Genomic DNA, 12,608 nt, shown 5'->3' on the forward strand with positions numbered 1-12,608 from the left:
AAGGAAGGAAGGAAGGAAGGAAGGAAGGAAGGAAGGAAGGAAGGAAGGAAGGAAGGAAGAAAACGCATCCTTTGTTTAAAAAAAAAGATTTTAGTAAGAAAGAAAAGGAAAACAGTTTGGCAAACCCAATTAATATGGCAATGGTGTCTGGCAGCCTGTATACCACTTTCCTAGTCTCCCACCTCTGGGAGGAATAAAAAGAGGGGCATTTTCTTAGTGATTTTCTTGGAACATGTGGTAATAGGACAAGGAGAGGTGGGGAGAAACATGGAAGAATCCAGTTCCTATTTGGTTTTGTCACTTTCAAAAACGTGTTAGGGAGCAGGTAGGTGGATCAGTGGATTAAGAGCCAAGCCTAGAGATGAGACATTTCCTAGCTGTATGACCCTGGGCAAGTCACTTAACCCTCATTGTCTAGCCCTTACTGCTCCCTCTTCTGCTTTGGAACCAATACACAGTGTTGATTAAGATGTTAGGAAAGGGCTTAAAAGAAAATCTTTCAGTTAACACTGAGCTCTGCTGATCTCTGGTGGGGCTATAGCAGTTAGGTTGAGAGGCAGGGGTTCTGATGTTGTGTCTCTGGTCATTTCAAAGGAAAGATTATGGAGTTCTCATTTACATGCATCCATGCTTGCCCTGAATCCCCATTCTTTGTCCCACCTGTCTGATCCTTGGGGGCAGAGGCTGGTGCTACCCTTGGATTCATTCTGAAGCCTTTGTTTTTCAGCTACCTGGTGATGCCATTCATGCAGACGGATCTCCAAAAGATCATGGGCATGGAATTCAGTGAGGATAAGATCCAGTACCTTGTCTATCAAATGCTGAAAGGGCTTAAGGTGAATGAGGGCCAACTTAGAAGGAGGCTTAGGGGCCAAGACATTTTCTGGCAGCCCATGGGAGGGAGAAATAGTGATGGGAAGTGTGCTTTTTGAGTCGCTGAGAGGTGATCCCAGGTTGGTGTCATCCCTCCCACTTAACTGTGGTGTCATAAAATAAAAAGAGTCAAACCTTCCCATTCTGGCAGAATGCCTTTGGTCCAATGGCCCATGCAGGATCATTAGATGAACAAGATTCAGCAAATTAAGTCACCTGTCTCTTTTTCTCATTCTAGTATATCCATTCTGCTGGGGTCGTCCATAGGGTGAGTGCCACCACTGATGTTCTCTTTCCTATCCCTTGAGGTCTCTTTGCCATTTCTGATATTCTTCAGGCATCAGGTAAGAAGAAACTGGAGCCAGCCCATGAAGGGAGTGAGAAAGAAAAAAGATTTCCAGAAAGGCTGGGAATGTGGGGTTGTCCAAGACCCGGTAACAGAAACAGAAAGGAACCAGGATTACTCTACTCTGTCTGTGAATGAAGCCTCCTAGGTTTCCTGGAAAGAACATTGATTCTGGAGTCTGAGGGCCTGAATTCAAATCCCATCTCTGATATTTCTAGCTATGTGTTACTGGACAAATGAGGGCATTGGACTAGATGTCTTCAGCTGTGTGGTGCTGTGGGTAGAGTTCTGGGTGCTGATTCCAGGTCAGGAAGACCTGAGTTCAAATTTGACCTTAGATACTTACTAGCTGTGTGACCCTGGGCAAGACATCTAACCTTATTTGCCTCAGTTTCCTTAAGTATCAAAAGAGAAAATAATAGTTCCTACCTTCCAAGTTGTTGTGAAGATGAGATGAAACATAATTTGTAAAAGTCTGAGCACAGTGCCTGGCACAGAGTAGGTGCTTAATAAGTCTTTCCTTCCTTCTTTCCTTCCCTGGGTTATGATTCTATGGTTTGATGACCCTGGTATGAAGGAATCTAGATGACATAGTAGTTATTGTATGGAACTTGAAGTTGGAAATGAATTTTAAAAAGCATTTATGAAATGTTTATAATGTTGGGCGATATTTTTTTTAAGATTTAAATATTTTTTTAGAAAAATTTTCCATGGTTACATGATTCCTGTTTTTACTTTCCCCTTCACCCTCCCAACCCCCCCCCCCCATATCCAACATGCATTTCCACTGGTTTTAACATGTGTGATCAATCAAAACTTATTTACACATTATTGATAGTTGCATTGGTGTGGTCATTTAGTGTCTACATCCCCAACCATGTCCACATCAACCCATGTGTTCAAGCGGTTGTTTTACTTCTGTGTTTCCTGCAGTCTTCCTCTGAATGTGGGTAACATTCTTTTCCATAAATCCCTCAGAATTGTCCTGGGTCACTGCATTGCTGCTAGTACAGAAGTCCATTACATTCGATTTTACCACAGTGTATCAGTCTCTGTGTACAATGATGTTCTTCTGGCTCTGCTCCTTTCACTCTGCATCAATTCCTGGAGGTCTTTCCAGTTCACATGGAATTCCTCCAGTTTATTATTCCTTTGAGCACAATAGTATTCCATCACCAGCATATACCACAATTTGTTCAACCATTCCCTAATTGAAGGGCATACCCTTGTTTTCCAGTTTTTTGCCACCACAAAAAGCTCGGCTATAAATATTTTTGTACAAGTCTGTTTATCTATGATCTCTTTGGGGTACAAACCCAGCAATGTTATGGCTGGATCAAAGGGCAGGCAGTCTTTTATCACACTTTGGACATAATTCCAAATTGCCAACCAGAATGGTTGAATCAGTTCACAACTCCACCAGGAATGTATTAATGTCCCAATTTTGCCACACCCCCTCCTACATTCATTACTCTCCCCTGCTATCATTTTAGCCAATCTGCTAGGTATGAGGTGGTACCTCAGAGTTGTTTTGATTTGCGTTTCTCTAATTATTAGAGATTTAGAACACTTTCTCATGTGCTTATTGATACTTTTGATTTCTTTATCTGAAAATTGCCTATTCATGTCCCTTGCCCATTTATCAATTGAGGAATGGCTTGATTTTTTTATACAATTGATTTAGCTCCTTGTATATTTGAGTAATTAGACCTCTGTCAGAGTTTTTTGTTATAAAGATTTTTTTCCCAGTTTGTTGTTTCCTTTTTGATTTTGGTTGCATTGGTTTCATTTGTACAAAACCTTTTTAATTTAATATAATCAAAATTATTTATTTTACATTTTGTAATTTTTTCTGACTCTTGCTTGTTTGTTTTTTTTTGTTTTTTGTTTTTTAAACCCTTGTACTTTGGTGTATTGTCTCATAGGTGGAAGATTGGTAAGGGTGGGCAATGGGGGTCAAGTGACTTGCCCAGGGTCACACAGCTGGGAAGTGGCTGAGGCCGGGTTTGAACCTAGGACCTCCTGTCTCTAGGCCTGACTCTCACTCCACTGAGCTACCCAGCTGCCCCTCTTGCTTGGTTTTAAAATTTTCCCTTTCCCAGAGATCTGACAAGAATACTATTCTATGTTCACCTAATTTTCTTATAGTTTCCTTCTTTATATTCAAGTCATTCACCCACTCTGAATTTATCTTGGTGTAGGGTGTGAGATGTTGATCTAAACCTAATCTCTCCCATATTGTTTTCCAATTTTCCCAACAGTTTTTGTCAAATAGTGGATTTTTGTCCCAAAAGTTAGGTTGGGTGATATTTTAAGTCTGGGGGTACAACTATGAGTAAGACAGTCTCTGTCCTCAAAGAGCCTACATTCTAATGAAAGAAAACAGAATAAAAAGAGGGGAATACACAGGCAAAGGCTTGGTTTAGAGGTGGCCTGGAAGTGATGTAATGACCTGGTTCTGGGCCAGATAACTCAAAAGCTATTAGAATCCAGGGTCCCGGGACAGAGTCTGGGTTCTAGTAGGATGAGGATGAGGTGGATGGCTAGCATGCAGCTGCCATGCTTGGAAATTGACTGGAAAGTAACTCGATAACCTTAGTTCTTGGCAACAACATAAAGCAAAAACACTGATGAGAGGGCCTAAATTTAAGGGGGGCAGCAAGGTAGTTCAGGGGATAGAATGGCAGGCCTGGAATCAGGAGAATCTGGACTAAAATCTGACCTCATATCCTAGGCAAGTTACCTAACCCCCATTGCCTAGCCCTTACCTCCCTTCTGCCTTAGAACTGGTACTTAGTATTGCTTCTAAGACAGAAGGTGAGGGTCTAAAACAAAAAGACCTTTTAAGTTTGACTCTTGCCTCATTTTTTTTGTTATTATGCCTTACCAATAAATTTATTATTAACTCATTATTTAATTTAAAAGTAAACATGTGATTAAATTAAAATTGTAATTAAATATAAATAATTAAACAAGTTGTTTATTTAGTTGATCTATTCTGAATTAATAATATGATTATACTTATTAGTTGTACAGTTCCGTGGAAGGCACTTAGTTGCTCTCAGCCTTAATATCCCTTTATAAAGTTGGGATAATGATAGCAGTACCCTCATAGAGTCATAAAGGTCAAATAAGGTAAAGTGCAGAGCACTTTGCAAACATTAAGGGCTCTATAAATGCTAGCTATTATTATTGCATCTGATTTATGGTTTTGGTCACTGACCTATACCCAAGAGCATGTTGTTATTAAAACATACAGGTACTATACTATGCTTTGGAGAGTCTCAGAAAAAGAGATTTTTTAAAAGCTAAAAAGGTACCCTAGAAATCATCTAGGCTCATGCCTGTGTTTTAAAGATGAGGAAGAAGGGTGACTCAGTGGATTGAGAGCCAGTCTAGAGATGGGAGGTCCTGGATTCAAATCTGACCTCAGATACTTCCTAGCTATGTGACCCTGGACAAGTCACTTAACCCCAGTTGCCTAGCCCTCACCACTCTTCTGCCTTGGAACCAATACACAGTATTGATTAAAAAACAGAAGGTAAAGGTTAAAAAAAAATTAAAGATGTAGAAACAAAAGCTCAGAGATATTAAGTGACTTATTCCCAATCACACAGCTGGTAGATGTTCAAGCCAGATCAGAGCCTAACATTTTCCTTAGCTTAGTAAAAACTTCATTTCCACTTTTTTATCCTCACTATTTACAAATGCCTGATTCACTCTGATATTTAGTGGTTAAGAATGTGAAATGAAGGGGAAAAAATATTCTTTTGAATTAAAGAAGTCTTTAGCAAGGCGAACTGGGTGGTGCACTGGATAGAGTACCCAGCCTGGAGTCAGGAAGAATCTTCTTCCTGAGTTCAAATCTGCTTTCAGACTCTTACTAGCTGTGTGACCCTGGGCAGTTCACTTAACTTCCTTTGCCTCGGTTTCCTCATCTGTAAAATGGCAAATCACCCCAGGATCTTTGCCAAGAAAACCCCAGTGGGGTCATGAAGAGTCTGATACAACTGAAACAACTGAACAACAACAATAATGAGGTGAAAAGTCTTCTTTGGACACTGCTTAGGTTGGCCCTCTTGGCAGTCTTGGCAGGAAATCTAAGAGGCAGTGAAAGTACTGAGAGAGCTAGCTGTTGTCAGGCTGCTTGTAGAACGATCTTAACCAGGCCCACAAGAAGGAAGGTTTTTCATTATTTCAGCAGAATGATTTCAGTGGTTAGGGATTTGGTAGAGGAGATTCATATCCAGGAACAGTTGTGCTAAGTGTCTTCTGAGGTACCCCCCGCCCCCCCGCCCTGATATAGCTGTAGCTTATGGGAAACCAAGAGACAGAAAATTGTCTAAGAGGAGAGATGGAAGCCCTAGGTTTGGCCACTGGGTATGTTCAAAACCATGAAGTCTTGGCTCTTAAGAGATGTAAGAATGCACCTTTGTCCTTCCCTTCCCTGGCACGGGTAAGAGGTATAGGTGGTGTCTGACTCTTCCTGAACCCATTTGGGGTTTTCTTGGCAAAGATGCTGGAGTGGTTTGCCATTATCTTCTCCACCTCATTTTACAGATAGAGAAACTGAGGCAAACAGGAATTAAGTGACTTGTTCAGAGGCACACAGCTAGTGGTTTGCCATTATTTTCTCCAGTTCATTTTACAGTAAGAAATTGAGGCAATCAGGGATTAAGTGACTTGTCCAAAGGCACACAGCTAGTGGTTTGCCATTTCCTTCTCCAGCTCATTTGACAAATGAGAACACTGAAGCGAACAGGGCGAAGTGACTTAAGAGTCACCCGAGACTGGATTTGATCTCAGGAAGATGAGTCTCCCTGACTCCAGGCTCTACTACACTACGTGGCTTCCCTTCCCCATAATGTCACATTTGGTTGATACATTAGTTTTGCTGACTGTTTTTCCCCTCCTTTTTTTGTTCTAAGGCTTGGCTTTCTGGGTGGGAAAAAGAGGGAGGAGGGATTGGGATATAACGGTAATAGAAAAACAAACTATGCCAATAATTTTTTTTAAATAAAAAAGTGAACTAAGTCTCAGGGTTTGACCTCCTATTTTCATCCAATGTAGGATTTGAAACCAGGAAACTTGGCTGTGAATGAAGACTGTGAATTAAAGGTAAGTTTAGAAGGGCCTGGACAGAAGGACAGCTGGGTGGTTCAGTGATTAGAGAGTCAGGCCTAGAGACGGGAGGTCCAGGATTCAAATCTGCCTTCAGACACTTCCTAGCTGTGTGACCCTGGGCAAGTCACTGAACCCTGTTTGCCTAAACTTTGCCCCACCTGTTTGTTTTAGAGTTGTTATTAGGACACAAAGTAAAATTTATTAAAAATATATAAAAAATAAAGGAGTAGCTAGGTGGTTCAGTGGATAGAGCACCAGATCGGGAGTCAGGAGGACCTGGATTCAAATCTGCCTCAGATACTCCCTAACTGTGGACCTTGGGCAACTGACGTCATCCCCATCACCTAGCCCTTGCCCTCCTGTCTTAGAGTTGTGGCTAAGACAGAAAGTAAGGTGTTTTTTTTAAATGGGGGGGCATATTAAATTTGGGGACAGCTACCCAACTGGACCAGAAGGGACGGCACCACCTCAGTGGGAGGTGTGAGGGAGCAGAAGCCTGGGAGAGCCTCCATCTAGGACAGATTTGCTATGACCCTCCTCAGCCAGTCCCTCTTCCTTTGCCATTAAACTCTAGATCCTCGATTTCGGGTTGGCCAGGCACGCAGATGCTGAGATGACGGGCTACGTGGTGACTCGTTGGTACCGGGCTCCAGAGGTCATTCTCAGCTGGATGCACTATAATCAGACGGGTCAGTCCCAGCGCTGCCCCCTGAGGGAGGGATGGACGGATGGAGGGAGGGCTGGCCGGAGCTGGGCTTCTTTCTCTCTGGGTAGCATTTGGGCTTGATGGAGCCTTCGTGTAGCTCTAACTGTCATTATCATTATTATTGTTACTACTAATAATTTAATTGCGATTACTATTTTTGCTACTGCTATTATTATTGCTGTTACTATTATTGCTATTACTATTGCTTCTACTGCTTTTATTATTGCTATTATGTTACTATTCCTATTATTATTAGAATTACTATAACTATTCCTATTATTATTAGCCCTTTCTCTCCTACAACTTGGTATCAGTCAAGAAACAGTTATTTATTTGTTTGTTTATTTTAATCTTTATTTTCTGTCTTAGAATTCATTCTAAGCATCAGTTGCAAGGCAGAAGAGTGGTAAGGGCTAGGCAATGGGGGTTAAGTGACTTGCCCAGGGTCACATAACTAGGAAGTGTCTGAGGCCACCCACAACAACTTTTTGAGGTAGATGCTATTATCTCCATTTTACAGTTGAGGAAAATGTGACAGAAGTTAAATGACTCATCAAAGGTCTGCAATTAGTGTCTGAGGCTAGATTTGAACCTGGGTGCTCCCATATCCATACCTGGCACCCTATCCACTGTGCTATTTACCTCAATAAGCATTTATTATGCACTTTCTACATGCCATACGCTGCACTAAATGCTGGGGTTACAAAAAGAGGCAAAGTTATATACTACCCTTGAGGTATTCACAGTCGAATGGGGAAAACAAGATGCAAACAGCTATGTTCAAACAAAAGATATATAGGATGGGGGGCAACAAGGTGGCTCAATGGATGGAGAGCCAGGCCTAGAGATGGAAAGTCCTAAGTTCAAATGTGGCCTCAGATACATCCCAGCTGTGTGACCCTGAGCAAGTCCCTTAACTCCCATTAACCTAGCCCTCACTGCTCTTCTGCCTTAGAACCAATAGGCAATATTGTTTGTTTGTTTTAATATGCAGGATAAATAGGAGACGAATTAACAAAGAGAAGGCATGAGATTTAAGGGGGATCCAGAAAGCCTTCCTGAAGAACTGATAGGTTGCTAGGTAACACAGTGGAAAATGGGCCAAGACTGAATTTAGAAAGACTCATGCTCCTGAGTTCAAATCTGGCCTCAGATACTTACTAGCTGTATGACCCCGGTCAAGTCACTTCACCCTGTTGGCCTCAGTTTCCTATCTGTAAAGTGAGCTAGAGAAGGAAATGGCAAACCACTCTAGGATCTTTGCCAAGAAAACACCCCAAAAAAGGAATCACAGAAAATCAGACAGAACTGAAACAATTGAGCAACACCGTTTTTAACCTCAGATCCAGTGCTCCAAGTCTGGCAAATAAAAGAGGCAATCAAGTTGACTTTTCTAGTTTCCAGCCTAAAATAAGGTGGCTTGTTGGGACTGATACCCTGGCTCCATGGCCTGGCCTAATGGGGAGGGCACAGGATTTTGAGACAAATCCTGGCTCTGTGACTCCATACGTTTGCCATCTTGGATAAGTCATGTCTTCTCTTGGGACCTCAGTTTCATTATTCATCCAAATGGGACAGGTCGGACAGGACCATCTTTGGGAAGGTCCCTTCCTCCATATTATGATCCTATGAATGAGAGCACATCATGGGAGGTTCCCAAAAGACTTTGAACTGTAGTGACATCACTGGAATGAGTGTGTAGCCTCCCAGGGTAACTATTTTGAAGAGGTTGGTCCTCATCTGCCCATGCAAATTATAGGTTTTTGTTGGATGTTTTAAGTATTATAGATATCCAATCCAAGAAATATTTTTTAAATATTAAACTACTCTGTGCCAGGTACCATGCTAAGTGCTAGGGATACAATTATTAAATTTCACAATTAATAAAAAGAAAAAGTTTCTACCCTCAAGGAGCTTATAATCTAATGGGGAGAGATAACACCACAAAAGAAGGTAGGAAGTGGGGAATAGGTTCAAACCAGACAGAAGAGCAGATGCAGTGTGAGCCCCAAAGTTGAGTTTCTGCTCTCCATAAAAGAAGGCATTGGGAGAAGTGTTGTACTCTCCCTCACAGCCTTGCAGAATTGCATTCATTTACTAAGATTCCCTTACACTCACCCCTTCCTATTCTATAGGGAACCTTCCCTTTTAATAAAGACTTTTTAAAAATCAAGACCAAAACAACAATTCAGAAAAACCTGTTTGCAGGCTTGTTCTTGGGAAATGGCAAAGTATGGCAGTAATGAGGAGATCTGAATTCTTATCTGAGCTCAGTGATTTTTTTTTTTTTTACTAGTTGTGTGACCGGGAGGAAATGACTTCTCATCTTGGAGGCTCAGTTTCCTCGTCTGTAAAATAGGAATAATAATACCTGTGCTACTTCCCTAGAGGTATAGTGAGCAAAGTGCTCTGAGCCCTAGATGGGGACAGCTACAAGTGGCTCAGTGCAGAGAGAGCCAGGCCTGGAGTCCGGAGGACTTGGGTTCAAATGTGACCTCAGATACTTTTAGTTGTATGACTGGGCAAGTCACTTAACCTAGCCCTTATTGCTCTTTTTTTTCTTGGAACAAATACTTAGTATTGATTCTAAAACAGAAGGTAAGGGGGAAAAAAAGAGCCCTGTATAAGTTGTACCACATCCATGCTCATCTTTTTATTTCTGTTTTATTTGACCAGCTGAACTCTTAAATTCCTTGAAAGCAAGGACATTTCTGCCTTCTCAGAGCCCTACAGCAAGTTTCTGTTGAATTATTGATTAGTGTTTTCATGACCAGACCCAGTTTTATTCTCTGTGATTTTCGTCCATTTCTCCCTCTTGCTCATTCCCTTTTCCGTGTCCTACCCACAGTGGACATCTGGTCTGTTGGCTGCATCATGGCGGAGATGTTGACTGGGAAAACTCTGTTTAAGGGGAAAGACTGTATCCTTTTCTAGCCAATCCAGATAGGCTGATTGCCTGACTGGAATCTAAGTCCTCCTGTTAATGGGTGGGAGGGCTGGGAAGGGAACCAGATATTTTCTTCTCTAAGTTACTCAGGACAAAATATGAGCCTTAATTCAACTGGACAGACTTGGACCAACTGACCCAGATCCTGAAGGTGACTGGAGTTCCTGGAGCTGATTTTGTACAGAAGCTACAGGACAAAGCAGTAAGGGATAAGCTGGGGCTTGATTTGGGGAGTAGTCAAATAGAAAACCGGGTGGAATGGTGAATAAGTTTCTCTCCAAAGTCTGCTGCCTTTGTTTTGAGCTATCTGATATAAAAGCAAAAGAAGGGGCAGCTAGGTGACTCAGCGGATGGACAGCCAGGACTGGAGTCAGGAGGACCTGGTTCAGATCTGGCCTCAGACACTGACCCTGGGCAAGTCATTTACCCCCATTGCCTAGCCCTTACCTCTCTTTTGCCTTGAAACCAATACATAGCATTGGTTCTAAGACAGAAGAAGATAGGGTTTAAAAAAAAATACCAAAAGAAGATGATCGCTGGTAATTGAATCTGCTTGGACCTTCTCTCTACTGCCCACCTCCAAGTTTGTCACCTACAGCAATCACCTGTGATGATCCTGGTTTGTTCTCACCGCTGTGCCATGTATTTTAATATTTGGAAAACGAAGAGAGGGAGATCATTGATTGATATTAAGGTCAACGTGAGCCCTAGAGAATTTGAAGTCTAATAATTCAGGACAGGAAGCTGGGCGTCATGTGTAAATGCTAGACTTGGAATCAGATAGATGTGGTTCATAGCCTATCTCAAATAATTACTAGCTATGTAATTACTCCAGATTCAGTCTGGGTCTCGGTTTCCTTATCTTTCAAACCTTGACTCTAAGGCCCCTTCCAACTCTAAACCTATGATTATAAGTACTAAGCTCTCTGCTTTGCTCTCTTTCAGGCCAAATCCTATATCCAGTCCCTGCCTCAGAGTCCCAAGAAGGATTTCTCACAACTTTTCCCTCGTGCTAGCCCCCAGGGTGAGACCTGTTGTTGACCCTCAAGCCCTCTCTGGCACTTGAAGGATACTTCAAGACATAGGCAGCTCCTTTCACTCTGGAACCCTGGGTAGGGTATCGGGGTGGAGACTTAGGGGAGCATAGGCTGGTGGGTCTCACGGATTCTGCCTTTCTGCAGCAATAGACCTGTTAGAGAAGATGCTCGAGCTGGATGTGGACACACGCTTGACTGCCACGCAGGCTCTCGCCCATCCCTTCTTTGACCAGTTCCGGGACCCAGAGGAGGAAACGGTAGCCCAGCAGCCTTTTGATGATTCCTTGGAACATGAGAAGCTCAACCTGGATGAATGGAGAAGTAAGAGCTAAGGGTAGGGGAGAGTGGAGGGGAAAGAAGCCAGGCGATCATTGACACTGGCCCCCTCCCTTCCATGTCTCTGAAATCAGCTTCCTTCAATAACTTATGGATTTGGGCTAGCTGGGTAGCTCAGTGGATAGAGAGCCAGGCTTGGAGATGGGAGGTCCTGGGTTCAAATCTGGCCCTGGACACTTCCTAGCTGTGTGAACCTGAGCAAATAACAACTCCAATTCCCTAGCCCTTATCACTCTTCTGCCTTGAAACCAATACTTAGTATCAATTCTAAGACAGAAGGTAAAGATTTTTTTAAAATAACCCATAAGTTCCCACATCCCACCACTAATCTCTTTTTTGTCCTTTTTCCTTTTACCTCCTCATCTTGCCTCATAATCTGTTCTTTTGGGTACCTAGCTCACTGCCTTGTTTTACTGGCAGACTTTCCATCCCTTCCTGCTTAGCATATACTTACCCATCTGTCCCTCTAGGCACAGCTTCCAGTTTTCCATTCATGGCTTGATGGCCTTTCTCCTCTTAATGACTCATTGCCCAACTCAGATGACTTGTCTCCTTTTCCCAGATCTCCTCTACAAAGAGGTTTCAAACTTCAGCCCTGTTGCACGGAAGGATTCCAGGAGAAGGAGTGTCATGAAACTACAATAACAAGTCCAGCTCACCCTGGGTTGAGTGAATGCTTGCAGGACAAGATGGTGCCACCTCAGAAGATATCCCTGGGACAGATATTTATTAGTATCCAATAAAATGGAATCTGTATTTTGATGCCAGGATCGAAATAGAGGGCACCAAGACTCTTTATTTTCTTGGGGAGGGAACAGTGCCCACCTGGTGTGCAGACCTGCTGACTTGATGACTCTTTGTTTGTATTTTGCAAACAAAAAAATGATACTGTTGTGTGGCCCATGTGTCACCCAGCCAAGATGGTGTTTGCTGCAGAATTGGGAGTTTCAGAGAAAACCACAGTTGATGCAAGGGCCAGGAAGATGATGTATTAAGGCTATTTGGGGGTGGTAGTGGTGGTGGGTAAATGAGACATTGAAACCTGTTTTTTTCAGAAGAGTGTTGAGCCTCTGGGCAAATAAAGGCAATATGTTTTTTTATCAGCACAAGGGGACAGGAACAAATACACTCCTTTTTTGTGGAGTGATCATTGTAGCTTTTCCCCTGGTCTCCTGGGATCCATGATTTTAGTATCGTTTGGTTTGTCAAAAGAACTCTTGGGCGCAACAGAGTGGTTTA

The 12,608-nt window shown here is 42.5% G+C and overlaps 1 protein-coding gene across 1 annotated transcript in view; it reads left to right on the forward strand.

Moving 5' to 3' along the window:
- MAPK13 (mitogen-activated protein kinase 13) overlaps positions 1-12,145 on the forward strand; it is a 23,317-nt gene extending 11,172 nt beyond the window's left edge. The window contains exons 4-12 of the mRNA XM_044671993.1: positions 728-836; positions 1,112-1,141; positions 6,290-6,337; positions 6,918-7,032; positions 9,898-9,969; positions 10,119-10,198; positions 10,942-11,020; positions 11,178-11,354; positions 11,932-12,145. Of these exons, the coding sequence (XP_044527928.1) occupies positions 728-836; positions 1,112-1,141; positions 6,290-6,337; positions 6,918-7,032; positions 9,898-9,969; positions 10,119-10,198; positions 10,942-11,020; positions 11,178-11,354; positions 11,932-12,014 (793 nt within the window). The 3' untranslated portion in view covers positions 12,015-12,145. The remainder of the gene's footprint in view (positions 1-727; positions 837-1,111; positions 1,142-6,289; positions 6,338-6,917; positions 7,033-9,897; positions 9,970-10,118; positions 10,199-10,941; positions 11,021-11,177; positions 11,355-11,931) is intronic.
- Positions 12,146-12,608: the final 463 nt, after the last annotated feature.

This window comes from Gracilinanus agilis, chromosome 4, assembly GCF_016433145.1.
Source record: "Gracilinanus agilis isolate LMUSP501 chromosome 4, AgileGrace, whole genome shotgun sequence".
Taxonomy (NCBI): domain Eukaryota; kingdom Metazoa; phylum Chordata; class Mammalia; order Didelphimorphia; family Didelphidae; genus Gracilinanus; species Gracilinanus agilis.